Source organism: Bos indicus x Bos taurus, chromosome 10 (genome assembly GCF_003369695.1).
Source record: "Bos indicus x Bos taurus breed Angus x Brahman F1 hybrid chromosome 10, Bos_hybrid_MaternalHap_v2.0, whole genome shotgun sequence".
NCBI lineage: Eukaryota > Metazoa > Chordata > Mammalia > Artiodactyla > Bovidae > Bos > Bos indicus x Bos taurus.
Window position 1 is genome coordinate 44,953,051 of NC_040085.1, and position 22,712 is coordinate 44,975,762.

Here is a 22,712-nt window from a genome sequence, read left to right on the forward strand (position 1 = left end):
TCCATGGACTGTGTAGTCTATGGGGTCAAAAAGAGTCAGACACAACTGAACGAATTTCACTTTCACTATTCCCCTCTGTAGTAGGAACCACTGTTTCCAATCTCTTGTATTCCTTTCAGGGGAACAGTGTGTTCCTAAGAAACTACTCATATCTCTTCTTTTTTTCCCTACTATTCTACATTAGTTGGAGTTTATAACATACTCTACAGTTGATTTTTCATTCCACATTGTCCCTTGGAGATTATTCTATAGCAATTCATTAAGAAGCTTCATTAAAAAAAATTTTTTTTTATTTTGTTTCATAGTTGATTTACAATGTGTTAGTTTCAAGTGTACCGCAAAGTGAGTCAGGTGTGCATATACATATATCCACTCTCTTTTAGATTCCTTTCCAGTACAGGTCATTACAGAGCGGAGTTCCCTGTGCTACACGTAGGTTCTGGTTGGCTCTGTTCCCGGTGTAGTAGTGTGTATATGTCCATCCCAGTCTCCCAGTTGATCTCTCCCCCTCTCTATTCCCTGGTGACCGTACGTTTGTCCTCTGTATCTGTAACTCTGTTTCTAATTTTGTAATTTGTACCCTTTTTTTAAGATTCCATATACAAGCAATATCATATATTTGTTTTTCTCTGGCTGACTTATTTCACACAATATGACACTCTCCAGGTCCATCCACATTGCTGAAAATGAGGAAACCCCATCCTTCTCAAAGCTGCATTAGCATTTCACTGCCTGACTGTGCTTTAGTTTGTTGAGCCAATCATCTGTTGATGGACATAAAGATGGTTTCCTGTTACTCTTCCAATTACTTAAAATGGATAACCTGGTTTGTGTTATCGTTCTCATATTTGACTTTAATATATGGAATACATTTATAGAGGGAAGGCTTAGCCAATGTTTTTATAAAGGAAGAAAGCAGACTTTTCCTAGCTATTGTAGAAAAAAAAAATTGTTAAGACTTTGATCACAACTGGTCTACTAAAGCAGAATATTAAATATAAATTAGCTTCAGAACTTTGTTGAAGGAAATAAAAATACTCCTTAAGTAACCACAGGAGTGAAGTGAGAGCTCCTTCTTTGCCTTGTTATGAGTGGGTAGAAAGCATAGAAGCTCAACACCCAAGATGGATAAACCACATTTACTTTGCCATTTCTTTTAAATTTGTAACAGGGAGTTTTGTTTTGTTACATCTTTTTGGTTTCTCTATATTCCCTATGCTTAAATGGAAAAATTCAATCCGACTTTGCTTTACACTTGAATGCAGTAGTAGAAATCTGTCCTCATTATCAAAATGTGCTAAAACATTCTTTTCTAGTGGGCTCTTTTATGCCCTGCATAATTCTGTTTAACTGTACCAGAGTTACATCAGCATTTTTAAAATTAATCAGTGCTTTCTCCTTGCTCTCTCCTTCCCCACCCATTCCCCCAGCCTCTGAACTTCTAAACTGCCGCTCCTATCCAGCCATTCTTGCATACACCTTCATAGAAATTCACAGCTGGAGTCAAGTCAATGTGAGCAGCCCTACAGTTTTAGCACCAGGGCAGCCATTGAAGAAGACACTGTACTTAAAAAACATGGCATGGATTTTTTGGAAAAGCAAGTACTAGATTTCCTCTCTAGACGTCTTAGCTGTTTCCCTAAGCTTGTGACTCTGATTCTTGGCCAAAACTCCCTGCCTTGTTTTTCGAGTGCCTGGGGCCCTTCACTTTTGCCCTCTTCTACTTAAGAGATAGGAGGCCTGGAAGGACATTGTTTCCTTGTCAGTCTTGTCGATTTCATCTCAAGGACCCAGGGACTTTTGCCATATTGTTTTATTTCTTTAGCTGTGGCCATAATGGTAATGCCAGAAACATTGCTACCAACCATTTTAACTGTGTCCCTAGTTTAGCATGGCTGGGGACTTGGGAGAAGCCCATGTTCATCTACATGCTGTCTTCCTGGTGAGAGTGATAATAATCAACACTGTAGTTTCTCCTTAATGAAGGTCTTCTCGGTGTCAGACACTTTGGTGAGTGTCTTTTGATTCTCACGCAAAGCTGCACATGTGATTTACAGGCATCTTATGTCCTTGTTCTGTGCAAGGTAATTTTCATTTTGGCAGAAGACACATCCAGATTCCTAAACATATGTGTGGTGAAACTAAACTTAAAAGAAACTGGCCATTGGCAAATTAGTGTGTTTAATTTTGTTCACATGCCCTTTGAAAAAGGAAGCCCCTCCCTGTCAGAGCATTTCTATGGAACAGTCACATAGATGATAAATACCTTGTTCTGGCATTGCCCTTTTTCAAAATGCTTTCACTGACTTCATCTCATTGGAAGATATATACTGAGAAATGTTAGCCTGTTACATTCCATTGCCATCTGTGAAATTCAAACAGGTTATCTTTATTGGGAGCTTTATGATTTTTGAGCATTATCATAAGGTCTTTAATAAAAGTCCCTTTATCAGAGAATTTTGGCAAAACTTTATGCAGAAAAGAGAAGTCATATCCAAGTCGAGAATTTTGATTTGTGTTCATAAAAATCTTTCATTCATACTGGAAAAAAATCTGAGCATTCTTTCGTGTCCAGGGATCTCATGCTTGTCATTTATTCATATTAGAGTATTTTGACCAAAAAGTCAAGAAAACCTGTTTGTATCCTGGGCCCCCTCTTGGTGAGTTTCTTGGCTTGAAACAATTTGCTGAGCCGTGAGAACCTCACCTTTTCTATCTTAAGACCACAAGCTGTGCCAACTGCATGTCCTTAGTGTGGGGTGTTTAATCTGTGATGTGACTACTACAATCCCCTCCATTGCTTGTATAGTGCCCCGGGGAGATCTGGTAACATCTGTCTCTAGAAGCCATCCAGCCCCCTTTGACTCCAGACCAAATATCCCCTACCATTCAACTCCACCATTAGAATTTGTCCTAATCTTCTGATCGCCTTCCTTGGCCTTCATCTCAGCCAGCGCTCACCTCAGCTGTGTCTGCCCTACCCAGCGTCCTTGCCTTTGCACATCCCACTCCCCTCTCTCCCTCTTCTTTCTTCCACCGCATTTGTACACACTCTGTTCAGCCTTTTAGCCCCTCCCCTTCCCCCCACCAAATCCCACATCTTCCTTGACCACCCCAGCAAACAGTAATCTCTCGCTGTCCTAAGTTCCTCCAGGACTTTATTGTCTGTCCCTGTCACATACTCAGCTTTTTGTAGGCTTCTTTATTTAGTAAACTATCTTTGCCCCATTTAAATTGTCTTCAAGATTTCTTAAGTATTTTATATTCTGTCCTCTGTCTTTAGTACCCCAACACATGGTATTGAGTACTTACTCAATAACTATGTGATTTGTTATCATTATAAGTTTGATGATATTAGGTGCTTCAAGCTGGGAATGATGATTCTATGAAAACACTGTACCAAAAAGGAAGAAAAACAGTATTTGGAGCCAAAAAAATGTTGCTTCATTTAGTTCCTTCCAGGCTGTCTTGCTGCAGTCTTGGAAAGATGTCCATTTGAGGCATTTGGCTGTGATCTCAGTAGGGGGGATTGATTTGCCACCCTTCTTGGATCACTGATTTGTATAATTGAAAGTCTTGGTCATCATAGGAATTGACTCATGTAATAAAAAAATTGGGGAAAATTAAAGTGGATGGATGTGTGTGACGTTTCTGATAAGCAGTCTTCATTACAGTGAAGGATCTTGGAGGCTCATGGTGGTTGGTATCTTGCATGTGTACACACACATGTCTTCGTGTATTTGTGAGAGGAATTGTTAAAAATCTGAAAGACAGTCATGTTTTGTTTTGTTTTGTATAGTTTTGGCTTTTCCTGCCTATCTCCTGGGGATCAACCAGGACCGGTTGAAAGAAAAGCTCACAAGCCGGCAGATGGACAGCAAGTGGGGAGGCAAGTCGGAGTCTATCAACGTGACCCTCAACGTAGAGCAAGCCTGTTACACCAGGGACGCACTTGCCAAGGCCCTGCATTCCCGGGTCTTTGATTTCTTGGTAGATGTAAGTAAACACAGATTGACATTGTCGGAGCTTCATATTCTGATGTCATGTAAAGAGTAAAACATCTCAGAGCTTTGTTTTCACGTTTTGGCTCATTCCTTATGTGATCATCACTTCACTCCTCCATGTTTTATCCTCACACTGGAACCATTTTTTACTTTTCCACTTTTACTTCTAGTATTGTCCAGCAAAACTCTAATATGGTAACAGCTTCTTGTGGACCAAATATTTAGTAAAGCCAGAACTACAGACCAGAAAAAGAGGAGGCCCACTGTCGTAAATCTTTCAGCTTAACGGTTTGGAATTTTGTATTTGTCATCTATTGTTATGTTACAAAGTAACCCAAAACTTAGTGGCTTAAAATAGTAAGCATTTATTTTTTCACAGTTTCTATGGGTCAGCTGTTTGGAGGTGATTTAGTTTGGTGGTTCTGACTCAGGGATGAGGGAGCAAAAAGATGCTGATTAGAACTACAAGGCTTAAAAAAAAAAAAAAAAGAACTACAAGGCTTGACGAGGGTTGGAGAATCTGGTTCCAAGGTGGCGTCTTTATATGGCTGTTGGCAGGATGCCTCAGTTCCTTGCTACATGGGCATCTTTTTTGGAACTGCTTGAATATCCTCACAACATGGCAGTTGATTTCCCCTAGAATGAGTAAGAGAAAGAGCAAGGAAGAAGCTGCAAAGATTTTGATGTCCTAGTCTTGGCCTCAAATATTGCCACTCTGTCAGCTTCTGTTCATTAGAAACAAGTCACTAAGGACAGCCCACAGTTAAGAGCAGAGGATTTAATTTCCAATTTTGGGGGGAGAAGAATGTCAAAGACTTTTTGGATATATTTTTTGAACTACCACAGACTTTTAAAATAATGGTGTAACCATACAGATATTACATCTAAATATGCATATACATGCATATTTATATATGTATATAACTTATAGATTCTGAAAATTAGTCTCTCAGCACTGTCACTGCCAGTGACAGTCTGTGTTAATCCCTGTAGCTTGTAAATGGTTAGAATAATAATAGCAAGCACTTAGATAGCACTTACTAAATGCCAGATACTGGTCTAAGTCTTTTAGAAAAAGAATAATTCTTACAATAACTCTGTGACTTAGGTATTATTATCTCTATTAAACATATAAGCTAACTCTGAGGCACAGAGAGGTTCAGGAACTTCCCCAAGGTCACACCACTATTAAGTGATAAACCTGGGAATTAAACCCAGGTAATTTGGGCCTCCCTGGTAGCTCCGAGGTTAAAGCATCTGCCTGCAATGCAGGAGACCTAAGTTCGATCCCTGGGTCGGGAAGATCCCCTGGAGAAGGAAATGGCAACCCACTCCAGTATTCTTGCCTGGAGAATCCCATGGACAGAGAAGCCTGGTAGGCTACAGTCCACGGGGTCGCAAAAAATCAGACACGACTGAGCGACTTCAGTTTTAAGTTTCAGTTTGGCAGAGCTCCAGCTATTTTACTCCTCTACCTTTTATATATTCCAGCCAGAAAGAACCCCAGGGGAATCCCAGTCAGGGGACAATAGGCTGGCCATTAGATCTAGAAAGTCTGTGTTTCACTCCAGGCAGCATCTATAAGGCTTAAAGTATTGTTGGGTGTGTTTGCTGCTGCTGCTACTGCTAAGTCACTTCAGTCGTGTCCAACTCTGTGCGACCCCATAGACGGCAGCCCATCAGGCTCCACCGTCCCTGGAATTCTCCAGGCAAGAACACTGGAGTGGGTTGCCATTTCCTTCTCCAGTGCATGAAAGTGAAAAGTGAAAGTGAAGTCACTCAGTCGTGTCCAACTCTTAGCGACCCCATGGACTGCAGCCTACCAGGCTCCTCCGTCCATGAGATTTTCCAGGCAAGAGTACTGGAGTGGGGTGCCATTGCCTTCTCTGTGTGTTTAGGGTTGAGTAGATCAGAGCAGGATAGGGTAAATATTCTGTGTACTTCTTATGGTTATATTAATGGTAAGATTGCTTAGGAAGGTCAGGGTTATACAAAACATTAGTCATGCTTTTCACTTGTCCAGGCCCGTCATTATATTGACAAGGGAATCTTAGCCCCGAGTATTGGTGATTTCACCCAAGGCCATTCAGCAGGAGGGTTGTGCCGAACTGGGATTAAAACCTACATCTCTTGTCTCTGTTCAGTGAACCTTCCAGTGCTGGCCTTCCCACTTTATTTCCTTTCTGTCCTCCCTTGATTGTGGTGTAATGGGGCAGATGCCCTGTGTAAGTGATGCTAATTGGAGCTGACATTTATTAAGCCCTGACTCCTTGCCAGGTGCTGGGCTAAGTGCTATCCATCATTACCTGTTGGCTGATAAAAGGTGATTGTCATTTTCTTTGCCTGGAAAACAACTCTGGTACTTAAAAATTCCTCTAGTTATTCTCAACCCCCAGGAATTTTTCTCTTACATTCCTCCCGCCCCTGCAGGCCTGACCAACCCCCTCTAACCTACACCCCCCCTCCTATCATTATCTGTTTCATTGATTACACATCTCTTTTCACAGTGGTCAAGAACACAGATATAATCATCATACTACTTAAGTTCAATTCCAGACCCTTCCTCTTATCCCCGTGTGGGTTTATACATTATGATGTTATCAGTGTCATTAAGAGGATTGTAACGAGAACTAAATGAAACAAAACTTGGGAAGCCCTTCCCAAAGCCTGGCGAATGTTGAATCCATGTAAAGTTGCTTTTCATTACCGTCACTTTAGTAGTAACTAATGGCATTATTGTCCAAAGTTGCCTCTGAGAATAAAGACTGTCTTGTTGACATTCCTACCATATTATGTTAGATGATCATTAATTGACTACAGGGCGTACCTTGTTTTATTGTGCTTTGTAGATATTGTGTTTTTTTTTTTTTTTTACAAATTGAAGGTTTGTGGCAACTCTGTTGAACAAACCTATCAGAGCCATTTTTCTGAGATTTGTTCATTTCATGTCTCTGTCACATCTCAGTAATTCTGGCAATATTTCAAACTTTTTCATTATTATATTTGTGATGGTGCTCTGTGATCAGTGATCTTTGATGTTACGACTATGACTTGCTGAAGGCTCAGGTGCTAGCTTTTTTTTTTTACCAATAAAGTAATTTTTAATTAAAGTATGTACATTCTTTTATATGTAATGCTACTTAAAAGACTGCACTTAATAAACTACATACAGTGTAGTATAAGCATCTTTTATATGCACTGGGAAACAAAAAAGGGGGGTGCCTCCCTTTTTGTGGTATTTGCTGTATTGCAGTGGTCTGGAACAAACCCACAGTATCTCTTATGTATGCCTGTACTATACTGGATGGGGTTAATGGAAAGAAGATTTACAAATTCTGCAATATTGGTTCTTTTTGTGAAACAGGTTTTACTTCACTCATCCAAGATATTTTCTTCTAATTCTCAAGACTTCCTGAGAAAAACTAGTTCTGCCAGAAATGAATGGTTTTCATCATGAAGCAAACTTTTTTTTTCTACCATGCTACTTTTTTTTTTTTAAGATTCTGGTGGTTTTCCCACAAACTTGACATTGCATTGAGGCCTTTTTAAGGGGCAATTCATCTGTCTTCTTGTCTGCTTCTGTTTCCATAGGCAGTAGTATCTGCTTTTCTTATCCCCATGCATGCCCATTTTTAATATGAATGTGAAAGGAGTTAATTACCATGCTGGTTACTTTCTTCTAGTCTATCAACAAAGCAATGGAGAAGGACCACCAGGAATACAACATTGGCGTCCTAGACATCTATGGCTTTGAAATATTTCAGGTAAGACCAGCTTGAGTAATTGAAGACAAAGAAGGGTAATGCTTTTTACCTGGCTTGAAAGAAATAATTCTAGGCAATGAAAAAAAAATCATTGTGGCTCACTTTTGCCTTTTTGAGTTCTTCATGTACCTATACTAAATTAGTATCTCCTAAATATAAACTATGCTGTTTCTACTGATGCTGCCAACATTTCCGTTAAGCCTTTTCACTAAATCACTCAAAAAGTGACTTTAAAATGATTTTGCAGAAACAACTACATAAAAGTAACACTTTGTCTTTTTCTTTTCTTCAGAAAAATGGCTTTGAACAGTTTTGTATCAATTTTGTTAATGAAAAATTACAGCAGATTTTTATTGAACTCACATTAAAGGCAGAACAGGTGAGCAGTCCCTCTTCCTTCATCTTGTTCTGTTTCTAATTTGTTTCGAAGGGTATAGATGTCTCTCTTTTGGTAATAGGTTCAGATTATTGTTTTTTTATTAGAAAATGTACTTAATAGAGTCAGGCAGAAAAACCATATGCCACTGTGACATTTTAGTCTGAAGTATAAACACCATCTGCTACGTTTTCTTTCTCTGTAAGTAAATGATGCTGTGAAGTTGGACTTATGACTGGTTGTTTTTACTACTTTATGACTCACTGACCAAGTGCAAATGGAAACCTATTCCAACCCCAATTGCCTATGGAATATACTGTGTTCCAAAGGAAAACTTGGTTTTCTCGGATTTGCTCTGCTCCCAATCTAACATAAAAATAAATGTGTCTTTAACAAAGCTGGTATTTAAATTCGGACTTAAGGTACTTGTCTTGTTTATACTACCTACTGAAAGTCCAGGGCAAATTCCCTTTTATTCTGGTGCCTACTGTTTTTTGATTTCTTAGATTGCTATAATAAGGTACCACCAACCAGATAGCTTAAAACAATGGAAATTTTTTTCTCTCGCAGTCCAGGAGGCCAGAATTCAAAATCAAGATGTTGCTAGGGTAGCACTCCTTCCAGAGACTATAGGGGAAATTCTTCCTTGCCTGTTGCAGCTCGAGGTGCTCCTGGCATTCCTTGCCTTTGGGCAGCATGCCTTCAGTCTCCGCCTGTGTCTCCATGTGTCCATTTTCTCCCTGTGTCCAAATCTCATTCTCTCTTCTCTTACAAAGCCACCAGTCTTTGGATTTAGGGGTCACCCTAAATCCACGATAATTTCATTATGAGATTCTTAGCTAGGATAGATTCTTAGCTTAGGATATCTCCAGATATCTTATTTCTGGACATTTTGGGGTTCTAGATGAACACAAAATCTTGGGGGACACATTCAACCCACTGCACACATCCGAGGCTGTTTGAAGAATGTTTATTCATGGAAGTGTTCATGTGTCTGCTTAGGAACACCAGTGATCAATAGTTTTCCTAGGAAACTCTGCCCTGGAATTCTTCCACTCCTCAGAGTAGCTAGAGCCAAACCCCAAGAGGGGACGTGGTGGAGACTGAGATGGGAGAAGGCAGAGGTTGGGTCACAGAGGAACTTGGTAGGGCATGGCGAAGACTTCAGAGGAAGTATGATGAGAAGCCACTGAAGGATTTTTAGTAGAGTGTGATGCCATCTGATTTGTTTTTGGCCAGTTGGCTTTGACTCTGTGCACTTAGACAGGGCAGGCTGGGGCAGGGGAGGACAAACAAGAGTAGAAGTTTCAAAACCAGACTCCCGGGGAGACTGAGCAAGAATGGTGAGGCGTAGACAGTGATGGCTGCAGGAGAGGTGGGGACGTGATGAGAGGGGATCAGATTTGGTATATATTTTGTAGAATGAGTCAGTGTGACTTCCTCTCAACGTAATTAGCTGAGGAAAGAGGAGTTGCAGATGATTCCTGCCTTTGCAGCTTGAACAACAGGACAGGGGAGAGTGTTTACTGAATGGTAAGATGAGGAGGAGAGCAGTTGGTTGGAGACAGTGGAGAGATGTAGGGCCAGAGCACTGCTGAATGTGGTAGATATGAGAGGGCTGTTATCCCTCTGAGTGGAAATTCCAGTATATGAAATATATGTGACTCTGGATCTCAGGGGGCCAGTCTAGACTAGAGAAACACTTTCAGGTGTCATTAGCCTATAGGTATTATTTTAAGTGACGGAATTGATTGGAATTACCTAGAGAATAAGGGTTGAGAAAACAAGGCTGGGAGATTGAGCCCTGAGAGCCCCCATCATATAAAGATCAGGGGTAGAGGGGAGAGCCAGCAAAGGATGCTAACAAAGCAAGATTGATGAGGAACGAGGAACACCAGGAGAGCGTGATGGCGTTCATCATGTTTAATGAGCAACTGACCTGAATGAGGGGCCTTCCTTTTAAGTACCTAGATGCTAATCTGTACTTCTGTTCTATGTTAAGTTCAAAGAGATTATTTCATAACTGGACCTATGGGTTAAGCCATTTTTAATTGCCATCTTTGTATGTCAAAAACAATTGTATGGAAGCAATTTTATATGGTTCTAACCAAACATAAAAATTACCAAGCAATGAAATTCTCTTTTCCTCTTCCTCTTAGAAAATATTAGTATTGCTAGTTTTTATGGAAGGGAGCCAGCTTTTTCTTTCCTGATGATTTATGTGCCTGTGATATCCATCTGTGCTGAACTCTAGCTGGTCTTTACTGAGTCATAATGAGAATTCCTGCTTTCTGTCCTATAGGAAGAATATGTGCAAGAAGGCATTAGATGGACACCCATTGATTACTTTAATAACAAAGTCGTATGTGACCTCATTGAAAACAAAGTTGTAAGTATCGGTCTGGTGTGTCTCTTCACTGTTCAAGGTTTACACTAAGTGAGTTTTTGTTCTCTCTGTCATTGTATTAGAATAGAGAGAGTGAGAGCGCTGATTGAAGAGAGAGTTTTTTTGTTTGCTTATTTGGCTGTGCCTGGTCTTTGTTGTGGTATGTGGGATCAAGTTCCCTTACCAGGGATTGAACCCAGGCCCCCTGCATTGGGAGTGTGGAGTCTTAGCCACTGGACCCCCAGGGAAATCCTCAATGCAGAGAGTTTTAGCAATTACATTTATTTTGCTTATACGTATATGTGTGAAAGCAGGGTTTTATTCTTACAGTTAATATATACATGTGTATATAAGTACATTGTCAATTTATGAAGGGAAGTCGTTACTGAATTTTAAGAGGAGACAGTTATCACTTATGTTGATGGCATAGTGTATGAAGAGACATAAAATTGGCTCTGCCTTCCAGACCATTTATACAACTTCTAGGACTTTAGCCCTAGAAGTTATTCAAAAGAAAATAAAAGGGCATAGACACATTTGTACAGTACTATTTTGTTTTTTTTATAAAAGTCCCAAACTGGAAATGGTGAAAACATTCATAGAGAATTCAGTCCTTAAATAAATTATAGCATACAAGAGCAGGGAAATATAGCCATCAAAATAATCAGTATAAAGACTGTGTAAAACAGGAGGATTATTTATAAACTAGTGCTATGCAGAAAAAGTGGTATATAATAGAATGTATCCAGTATGTAACTGTATTATCCATGTCTATATGGGCAACAAGCTGAAAACAAACATTAAGAAATGAATTGGGGTCAAAGAAAAATGGTTTTCTTCAGTTTTAAAAATCAACCTAGTACAATAAGAGTGAGCAGATAATGATCTTTCTGTGTACGACTTTGAATAGAACCTCGGGAAGTTGAACTTTTCTTTTTGAAAATGGACTTTGTTCCATCGTTAGATCTAAGAGGTGGCTCCCATTTGGGATTATTAATAGCATCCTTCCTCTAAGGGAAAGACTAACTTCCAAGATGGTATCTTAAGTCTCGGGAGCTGTTTCTTGCTTATGGAAAGACCTAATGAACATGGTATGTTTTAGAACAGTCAGTGAATTGGAGCTATGCTTTCTTGGTCCCATCAGAACCCTCCTGGAATCATGAGCATTCTGGATGATGTATGTGCCACGATGCACGCAGTGGGTGAGGGGGCGGACCAGACACTGCTCCAGAAACTGCAGATGCAGATTGGGAACCATGAGCACTTCAACAGCTGGAACCAAGGCTTCATTATTCACCATTACGCTGGGAAGGTATGGCCAGGGAGCAGGGGTTCAACAAAGAGGACATGACCTGTATTAAGCCTTTGGGTCTGTAATCTGTTTTCTCCTGAGGCAACTGAAAAGTGTCCATATAGTTTTATCTGCCTTGCTGTGTTTTATTGACCCATCATTCATTCATTCAACTTGGGGCTTATGAAATATTTGGAGACAAACAAAAGATAGTATACACTGCTGCCTGTTTTGTAACATGAATCACCCTTATATAACATAAGCATGAATCAGCATATATATTAACTGCTGAAGGATGAGCTTTCATCTTGCCTCTTATGCAAGCCTGCATTTTTTTACTTGCGCATCTTCCTTGGGAGTATAAATAAGGACCAGGGATTTGTTTTTATAAAATTCATGAGTACTGTGCGTTACTGCATTACCAGGCTTTGTGTGGGTGCTGGTGATATGCAGATAAGTAAACTGAGGTCATGATATTTGGAGACTTCACAGTACTGTGGAAATTCATTGGTCTCACTCTTCATCCCAATTAATCTCTTGTTAACCAGGGAGGATCCTTGAGCATGAGGCTGTAGCTAAATTGATCTAACTCTAGCACCATTCATAGGAGAAATCAGAAAGCCTCAGATGACGTGGCCCATTGCAGTGGTTTAGTGTGCACAGTTTCATTTTATTGCATCTTAGCTAAAATTTAGGGAAAGAATTCAGTGTATTATTTACACACCCGTATACCTGTAGAAGAAGGACTATGTAATCGTGAGAGCTGGGGGCCTGGTGATGTATCTTTTGGATCGTGTATGCAATCAGCGTCTCCAGACCATCACCAGCTAAGTCATCTAGCAGGTAAAACACGCACAGCTTTAATGTGACATTTCAGGATGAAAGCCCATTTGTTACATCTGAAAATATACATATTCCGTGAAAGATAGCCATGCTGGCTTGGATGTTTTGTTCAATGAAATATTTAAAAGATAAAATTTGATTTCTTTCCATTCTTGGCAAGGTATCCTATGACATGGATGGCTTTTGTGAGCGGAACCGTGATGTGCTTTTTATGGATCTGATCGAGCTTATGCAAAGCAGTGAGCAGTAAGTGTGTTTGCCTTATCTGACACAGAGGTTTGATCAGATTTTTATTATTACGACAAACTTGTGACATTTAAATGTCAGTATTTTGCTTCCTTGTGCTGTTAGGTCTGAGTTATCATTAGACAATTTGACTTCTTAAAATAGTCATCCCCCCAATCTTAGTCTCTCCCTTATCCTTAATACATCCCACCCCACATTCTAAGTGCCATCTGCAAGCCCTTCAGGGTCTCCAACTTCATCATGTTCAATGGTATCATCTAGAAGAAGTGCCCATCCTGGGATTGGGTTGGGATAGCCATGTAATGTATGAGTGGAATAGTCTGGTTCTGTGAAACTTTGCCCTTGGAATATCGTCCTAAGAATTCTCAGTTGCTCAGTTTTTAAAAATGCTAATGACCAACCTAGATAGCATATTAAAAAGCAGAGACAGTACTTTGCCAACAAAGGTCCATCTAGTCAAGGCTATGGTTTTTCCTGTGGTCATGTATGGATGTGAGAGTTGGACTGTGAAGAAGGCTGAGCACCAAAGAATTGATGCTTTTGAACTGTGGTGCTGGAGAAGACTCTTGAGAGTCCCTTGGACTGCAAGGAGATCCAACCAGTCCATTCTGAAGGAGATCAGCCCTGGGATTTCTTTGGAAGGAATGATGCGAAAGCTGAAACTCCAGTACTTTGGCCACCTCATGCAAAGAGTTGACTCATTGGAAAAGACTCTGATGCTGGGAGGGATTGGGGGCAGGAGGAGAAGGGGATGACAGAGGATGAGATGGCTGGATGGCATCACTGACTCGATGGACATGAGTCTGGGTGAACTCTGGGAGTTGGTGATGGACAGGGAGGCCTGGCGTGCTGCGATTCATGGGGTCACAAAGAGTCGGACACGACTGAGCGACTGAACTGAACTGAACTGAAGTGAATGGAGTTGCTGAAGCACTTGAGAAATGGCTCAAGAACTCAGGGAAGGACACTCAGAGATCCATTTTAACTCCTCAGACCTTGACTAAGCTATGGTCATAGAAGCAGTGGGAACACCACACAACACCCCCGTCCCCCCGCCCCCTTGCAAGCTGCTGGAGCAGTCAGGACCAGCTTTGCCATGTCCTTTCCTTCCCTGTTACCTGCAAAGGTCCCCCATGGTCCTGGGTAATGGATGCCAGGCATCATTTACATGATCAAGCGTCTCTGTGCCAGGCAAATACAATATTACAGTCTTCCAGTTTTTACAAATTTTAGAGCTTCCTCCAAGTAATATTGTCCTTTTGGTCTCTTACTTCAGATATAATATCAGGGCTAACTGCTTTAATCAACAGTTGCAAGCATGATTATTTTCTAGAAAGGGCTTGACTTCTATGAAAGCAAAATTGAGTTTCATTTTTGGTCCACAGTTCAAATTTCTGCTCTGTTTAATCCTCTACCCCTCCCGCCAGCCTCCACTCCTCCCCAGCCTGCATCTTCCCAGGCTTGTACTTCCTTGGCACTCACACCCCTCACTTCAGAGATGTCTTCATTCAAAACATAAAAATCTATTTGCTCTTAAAAGGTCAGGTAAACCACAAGTCCTGGCTTGTGGGGTTTATGATAATCAGGTGCAGACATGCTTTCAGAGATTTTTTTAATTATTAAAATTACTGCCAACTTCAAGAGCTATTGATGCTCTTGAACTTGTGTCGTGTAGTCATGGTCTATTGTTTAGAAAACACATGTGCTGTAAAAATCTGTAATTGTATCTGATGAGGTTAAAAGTAGATTATTGCTGGGGAGACTTCCTGGAAAATTCATGATGCCCAGTAAGTCACTTGGGCTTCCCTGGTGGCTCAGATGGTAAAGAATCTGCATGCAATGCAGGAGACCTGGGTTCAGTCCCTGGGTCGGGAAGATCCCTTGGAGAAGGCAATGGCAGCCCACTCCAGTATTCTTGCCTGGGAATCCCATGGACAGAGGAGCCTGGCGGGCTAACACCCACAGGGTCGCAAAGAGTCAGACACAACTGAGCCACTAGCACTATTAATACTACTAGTAAGTCACTTAGGAGGAATTTACATGGATCATGTTCATTCCATCAGTCAGACAGTCAGCAACTATTTATTGAGCACCTACTGTGTTCAAGGTAGAGGTCATGTTCCAGACACTGGGTACATTGCAGTGACTAAGACAAAGTCCTTGCTCTGTGCCCTTTGAGGCAGGCATATCAACAGATGCAGCCCAGTTACACTTCCTAATGAAGATACATTCAGCCAGCAAAGCATTAGTGAATTAGCTTCACTTAAAATTGCTCATACTCAAAAGCACAGTTCGTCAGGGTCTTTTACTGGAAGGAAGGGATGGTAGAAAGAGTGGCCTATTGGCATCTAGTAGGCAAAGGCCACTGATACTGTGAAACATCCCCTAATGTGTAAAGCACACACCACCCCCCACCCCGGGGTTCCAACACAGAATTATCCAATCCTAAGTATCCTTAGCACCAAGGTTGAGAAACCCTGCTTTAGAGCAAAGCAGAATCTGCATTGAATCTGGACAAGTCACACACAGCCTCGTGCTGTGGCCTCTCTTATTTAACTCAGCAAATTCACACTCAGCCCCCTCTGTTGTGTCCTGCTGCCAAGGTGTGTCTCAATAATAGTGGGTGGGAAAACATGAAAGGCAGAGTTTAAAATTTTATTTTTCCAATTTTATTTTCCAAGGTGTTTGTGTCTTAGAATTCTTTCCCAGTGTTGCTCTTGTCCACTGCTTTATTTTCCTACATCTTTAACTTGATGGCTTGTGCTTTGAGTCAAGTGGCCATTCTGTAGTCAAGGTTCTGTGCTTCTGGACGATTCTCACTTCTCTATGGAAGAAGGTGTTCCAGCCCCCGAGGTACTTGCTGATTGCTAATCCATTCTCTCTCTTTTTTCCAGACCTTTTATAAAGTCTTTATTTCCGGAAAATCTGCAAGCTGACAAGAAAGGCCGCCCAACTACTGCCGGAAGCAAAATAAAGGTTTGTTCTCTTTTGGGAAATTGATGGATTCCTGTAAGAGGTAGGATTTTCTGGGACTCAGGAACCGTCGTACCCCTGGGTCAGGCTGAGGTCAGTGAGATGCAACAGATTGGTTACAGAAGATGGCCAGAAGTGATGTTGCCGCTTGAGAAAGGGTTACAGGATGCTAGCTGGATTTGACTTGGCTGTACTAAAACCCCAAAGGGATATTAAGTACCTCGTAGCTTAATAGTCAGCAGATGATAATCAGCTACTTTCTAAGAGGAAATGGCTTTGCGCTGAATCTAGAAGAATTCACATTAATCTATCAGAGAAATTTTATGATCTAGAGCCATATTTTGGATTTTGATGACGGTTTTCCAGACCATACCCCAAAACTCCTCCAAGTTCTTTATATGTACCTGAAATTCTACTGAGCCTTTTAAGGGGAATTTATGCACCTTCCTCACTGGACCTTGCAGGCCCTTCTTTTTGTGAATTACAGGCATCTTGGCCCCACAGTATCTCAGAATCAAAGGAATTCTTAGTGTATCTTTTGTTCTTTTTTTTTTTGGCTGTGCCTTGCAGCATGCATGATCTTAATTGCCAGACCAAGGATCAAACCCATGCCCTGTGCATTGGGAACTTGGAGTCTTAATCACTGGACAACCAGGGAAGTTCTCTTAGTGTTTCTTGGAAGCCTTTCGTGGGGTATGCACTGAATTATCAGAGGCCTTGTGCGATAAAATTGTCCCTAACAACACTCTGAATTTAAAGGTTGTGTTGAACATATTCCATCATGTGATTTTTTGAAAACCAGTCAGTAAACTTTTTCTTTTTTAGTTATACCAGATGAAGACGCTTTTAAAATTATATATTTATTTTAAATTTTTATTTTACATTAGGGTATAGTCAATTTATAATGTTGTTTTAATTTCAGATGTACAGCAAAGTGATTTCAGCTCTACATATACCATATAGGTTATTGCAGAGTTTTGAGTAGAGTTCCTGTGCTCTACAAATAGACCCTTGTTGATTGTCTATTTTATATATAGTAGTGTGCATATTAAAAATGGTTTTTTAAAGAATCATACCAATTAAATACCACCCTGTCTTCATAATCAATGGGATCATCAAGTGATTAAGAGTAGGGCCCTGGGGTTCATCATTAGTGTTCAAATCTCTCACCACATGATTGCCAGAAAATTACCTAAATTCTCAATGCTTCTTTTGCCTCTCTGTAAGGTAGAGATTTTAGTACCTAATCTCAGGGGGGATACTGTGGTAATTAATTTCATAATCCATCTAAGGCACACACTGCCTGAAACATAAACACAAAAGCATATGCTCTCATGTTACGTATACTCCATCTGTCCCCTCCTTCTCTCCCATGCTTCTTCATCTCTAGATAATTCTCAATGGACACTTGATGCGCCTGTGCTGACTCCCCACCTGGACTGTCCTCCCCTCACCAGCTGTACAACCAGATCCTACCTGCCCTTCTCACCCTTCTTGATAACCCCAGCCCCATGGATACGGTGGTGGTTCTTGTCTGTTCTGTTCACTGGCTTTTTCTTTTCTGAACATTTCAGGAAAATGGAAGCCTGCCTCCCTAGCCTCTGAGGACACAAACACTGTAATGTCCCAGCAATAAGACAATCCCATCCAGAGGGGCCTCAGGTTTTGTGGAGGAAGTCAGATGCAAGCCGGGTCTTGAGTTAGAGGGTAGAATCCACTAGGGGATGAAGGACAATCCTGTTCAAGGAACTGGAGACATAGAATGTCCTGGGATGGAGTTTGGATGGAGTTCCCTGGGGCTGAGAGGAGGTGCAGTTCTCCCAAAGCCCCACATGTTGACCTCTGTGCACGGCTCTGACTCATGCCGTCACTTCTGGGTCCTGGAAGAGGATTCGCTTTAGGCTGGAAACTCTGGTCACAAGACTGTCACACAGTCACATCTAAGGGGCCCAGATCATCAGGGCTGCAGTGACTCACTTTCAAGTGGTCTGGATTCTCGGTCCAGCTTATTTCCTATGAAAAGGAGGGTGGGGGCAGGGGCATTTTTCTCCTCCTTGGAAGACTTGAACCCTTTGCCTCCTTCTTATTCTTATCTAGTTGAATGCTCAGAGTTGCCCCCTTCCAGGCATACTCAGAATGTTCCAGATTGCTATGGCTGGGGGAGTCAGCAAGCTTGTTTAGGGAGACTGGACTCTACCTATTCTCACCTCAATGGTCCCTCCTTGGTGAACCATGTGGCCTCTGGCTGTCCGATGTTCTGCCTCCACATAGGAGTGAGTCTCCCTGTTTTATGTCTCGTAAGTCACCTCTTAGAGATGCATAGCTCTGGCTCAATCTCTTACATCTTTCATATCCTCAGTATTTTGCAGATGCTAAGCGTCATCTTTTTTAAAAAAATTTTTATTGAAGTATAGTTGATGTACAATTTGTGTTTCAGATGTACAGCAAAATGATTGTTATACATATATATGTATAACTTTTTTATGTTCTTTTCCTTTATAGATCATGACAAAATATTGAGTATAGTTCCCTGTGCTGTACTGGCTGTCCTTGTTGGTTATTTTATGTATAGTAGCTACATCTCATCTTAATATCTCTGAGGTATAAGTGTTTAAAGGGATCCTGCATTCCTTAGAAGAAAAATTAATGTTCAAGGTAGTTTTATATTGGGTATTTTGTGTATTCTAATTCTTTAAAATGTGAAAGTGTTCTGTAGAATTTAATTTATAGAATATTTGGTGAGAACTTCCACTATCTTTGTTTATAAAGCATATTCTTCATTTAATAACATGTGATTATTGAAGCTTTCCTAAATTCTACATTTTCATGGCTAAAAGGGACCAGTTTTGAAATTAGAGCCAAAGGTTGATGCTGTTGGGAGATAGAATGGAGCTCAGAGTCAGCAAAGTAGACTGGGCTGGCAGCTTTATCTAAGTGGGCCTGGCCTCTAAAGGAGCAGATGTGGCAGGAGACACAAGTGCCCTGAGGTAACTGGACCGGTAGACACTGAACATCCATTCCAACCTGCAGGTCGAGGTAGTAGAAGTATTCTAGTTCTGCTTGGTTTACAGACGGGCAACCGTGGTCCAAAGAAATTTAGTGATTTGTTAGACAGCTTGCAAAGAGCAGAGCCAGGATCCTAGTTCAGACTTGCTAACGATCTATGAGGAGGTTAGAATGAGGAGCCGTCACCCTAAGGAGTGTTACCTTTGCTTACTCTTTGGTCTGCATATCTTGATGGCCACTTCTGCTCAGCAAGTAGCTTTGGAAGCTTTCTGTTCTAAGTCATGGGCTCTTCTTGTCTGGAGTCAGAGTAAATTCAAACTGTGGCTTCCCCACCACCTCTGGGGACATCTACAGTTGACCCATAGCTAAGTACAGGATAATTGTGATGGTTAAGATAAATTCTTGTTTGCTCAAATTAATTATCCCACAACCTAAAAGCTTCTATCTAATCCTAGCCCTCCCAGTTAATTCCTTTTGGTATTACAATAAATTATTCATTATCTTCCTTAGGAAGGAGGAAGGCATTGTGGTTAGGAAAAAAACATGCTAGCTCACAGACTTGGGTTCAAGCCTCACTGCTGTTGCTTACTAATTGTGTCATCTCGAGCAATACTTTATTTAAGGCCCCGTTTTCTCATCTAAAAAATGGGAATGATAATCGTGAGTCATAAATAAGAAAATCCATGTGTCTAGTCCATGAAGCATTTTCAGTACATTACTATTTTGAGCTGGAAAGAACTGTGTCAAGTGGCATATAAACTTAAGTCAAAATTGCCCCTGTGTTTTCAACTTGCTAAGTTGAAAAGAGATGCTCTGAAATGCTTAGGACTAAATAGTGTGCCAAGTTATTCTTAAAAATAAGAGTTGGGGATTTAAAAAAAAGATGCAATCTCTCATCAACAAGGAAGATGAGTCAATTTACATTTTTATCATGGAGCTGTGCTTTGCTCATACAGCCTCTGCACCTTTGCTCTGAATTCGAAACATTGCAAATAATGCCATATTCCGCATGTCTAGATGGAGAACTTTTGCTTTGAATACACTGGAGTTTTTCTCAAGGGTTTCGGATTTCCCAAACCCTTGAAAATAGAAAAGTCCTAATTGAAAGAGGGTTGTCTACTGCAGGCAAGTCCCTTCTGCTGACTTGGTAATGGTTTTCTGGCTTTAGGGATCCTTTCCTCTATTTTCTTTTAGAGGTTTTCTCTCTTCATGCTGATTTGCTTGGAATGAGAGTTTGTGTGTGCCCCGTTCTTGGATCCACGGGGTGTGCTCAGCTGTGGGGATAGAAATGCTGATCTGGGCTCTGATGTGTTTTTCATTTGAGATACTCATGATTTGAAATATGTCATGAGCAATTGTAACTCTATTTATGTGGCTTTTTCTGCTTGAACCCAGTTCCATCGTGGGTACCCAGTGTGCAGGTAGTGAGGAATGATTTTACATCGAATATTTTAGTTTGTGAAGGAGTATGTTTCCTGCTACACTTAAAGGGCTCCAAGTCAGCAAGTCTGTAAAAAGACGTGCTGAGGAAGAAAGTGAATGAAATGGCATAATAAAGGTTTATGAATTCTGAAATTTTTATGTGTCTCCCACCTTTTAATTGTGACTTTCCATCATTTTATTAAGATGATTCTTCATTGGTTGGATTGCCTGGAAAGAATACAGGGGGTTCTAATGATTTATCCTTGCAGATAATTTGTGTACCACCTCTCCCTCCAGAGTTTATAAGAAAAATGTATTTTCAAAAGTCCTCAGTTGATATGAAATTAACTAAAGTTGTTAATAATTAGCATGCTTTCTTATTTCTCTTAAAAATTATGTGTCTGGATATACTGGGTTTGGTGGATTCTTTTTTGTTTTTATTTTGTTAACTATACTAAAAAGGCCTCATTGGTGTCAAAAATTTAATTTCAAATGCACTTGTGAGTGTTCAGATCACCGTAATAGTCAGTAGAACTTTGAGGAAGTATAGTATCCCTGAGTTAAATCTAATGAACAAACTGTCATGAGGATGAATTTCTAGCTGCACATTTGCACACAAATCTCCTTGGAAAGCTGATCTACTTTAGAGCACATTCCATGTTTCTAAATGATGTTATTCTTCCTTTCCAGAAACAAGCCAATGACCTCGTGAGCACCCTGATGAAATGTACACCTCACTACATTCGCTGCATCAAACCCAACGAAACCAAGAAGCCCAAAGACTGGGAGGAAAGCAGGTATGGCAGAGGCACAGGTGGAGGTCAAGGGCAGCTAACATCAAGGGCAGCCTCGGCCTGTTTTCCCACTGCTCAAGTCAGGCCATCTGGCCTCTTCCCCAGGCAGGAGCAGTTTCAGTTGTCTTCAGATGTGTTTTATGTCTTCATGTCTTAACTTCAGGAAGAAGCCTATGTATATATCATTTTCCCCTCCTTGTTTTTTCCTGAAATGTTGGCAGTGCCCTTCAGTTCAGAATTAGCGATTTATAATGTTGATCTTGGCTAGTCTGGGGGCAAATGGAAAAAAGAAAGCAAACCCCAGCACAGCAGAGTCAGGATGGTTTTCAGATTAGTTTAGGCCCTGTGTAGACATTCTTAGTGCACTCAGCTTCTCGTCAGCACCCACAGGATGTGGCCTGGAATGCTGAGCTCAGGGTTGCAGGTGGGGTTCTGCAGAGCTAGTTAAAAAACGATCTGTCGTTTAGTTGCTTATGTGGGCAGAGGGGCTGTAGGCTCTGTAACCCCCAAGCCCAGTGCTGATGAGCAGAGTGACTCTCTTGGGCTGGAGGGAACCAGCCCAAGGGAGATGTGAGGCATATAAGCAGTGAGCCATATCCTCCCTGGCTTCTGAGGAGTCCTACGTCACATTCCTCCTACACCTGCCATTTAGGGATGTGGCCTCTGCAGGATTCAAGGGAGATGATTGAGAAGGAAAATGTTAAGATGATGACTGGAGAATATAGGTTTTGTATCCAGCTGGGGAAATTCCTCCTGTCTGTAGGAACACGGAAGCAGGGCTGAAGAGAGACCCTGTGAGTGACTTGGACTAGAGAGAGAAGTCCTACCACCGTCACCAGATGTGATGGACTTGAGCATACTGGTATTCCTGTTCATACTAGAATTCATGCTGGAATGCCTATCTTTTTTTCTTTTTTCTTTTCTCTCTTGGAAAAAAACATAGACTCTTCTAGGTATCAAGTGACTTAGTCAAGGTTAAACTCCAATGGGAAGACCAGGATGAAAATTCCTAGCTGCTCATCACCTCCCCCGAGGGACCTGGAGGGTTCATTTCCCATCTCCCCACCAACACCCTTTCTAGCCCACAGCAGACAGACAATGCTTGATCATTTCCAGGGAGGAAAAGATAAATAGGAAGGAAAACACCCACGTGTGAGCACTTGCTGTCTGCAAATCCTTCTTCGTATTTTCACACTCTGTGGTGCAGCCTAAGACTGTTTTTCTCACCTTAAGGTGCTGCTGGGATGTGGCAGCCTTCTGTTTGGTTATGTCACAATATTCTGAATAATCTCATCAATAAGTGCAGATTCCTAAGACATCTTTTTTATAGAATTACTCAAATTTTTCAATTTAAAATAATCTAAGATTCACTTACAATATTATCTGTAAATGACATTCATGCTCTGATGGGAAACCCATTCCTCCTGGGTCATCAGCTCTCCTTTGGATACCTCTCGCCACCAGCTGGCACTGCAGCCCTTCTCTAAGTCAGTTTTACTCTGTTCAGCCAAAAGAACCATTCTTGGGACTCTTCTGTGTGATGGTTCTTCTGCTAGTTCAAGGCAGTTGCCATGTTTTCCTGGGATCTTCTCTTCCGTGAACTCATC

At 41.1% G+C, this 22,712-nt stretch overlaps 1 protein-coding gene across 1 annotated transcript in view; it reads left to right on the forward strand.

The window, feature by feature from the left end:
- Positions 1 to 22,712, forward strand: part of MYO1E (myosin IE) — a 222,535-nt gene that overhangs the window by 147,504 nt on the left and 52,319 nt on the right. Inside the window, exons 10-17 of the mRNA XM_027553869.1 lie at positions 3,800 to 3,996; positions 7,688 to 7,768; positions 8,061 to 8,147; positions 10,447 to 10,533; positions 11,675 to 11,842; positions 12,825 to 12,910; positions 15,805 to 15,886; positions 21,002 to 21,108. Of these exons, the coding sequence (XP_027409670.1) occupies positions 3,800 to 3,996; positions 7,688 to 7,768; positions 8,061 to 8,147; positions 10,447 to 10,533; positions 11,675 to 11,842; positions 12,825 to 12,910; positions 15,805 to 15,886; positions 21,002 to 21,108 (895 nt within the window). The remainder of the gene's footprint in view (positions 1 to 3,799; positions 3,997 to 7,687; positions 7,769 to 8,060; positions 8,148 to 10,446; positions 10,534 to 11,674; positions 11,843 to 12,824; positions 12,911 to 15,804; positions 15,887 to 21,001; positions 21,109 to 22,712) is intronic.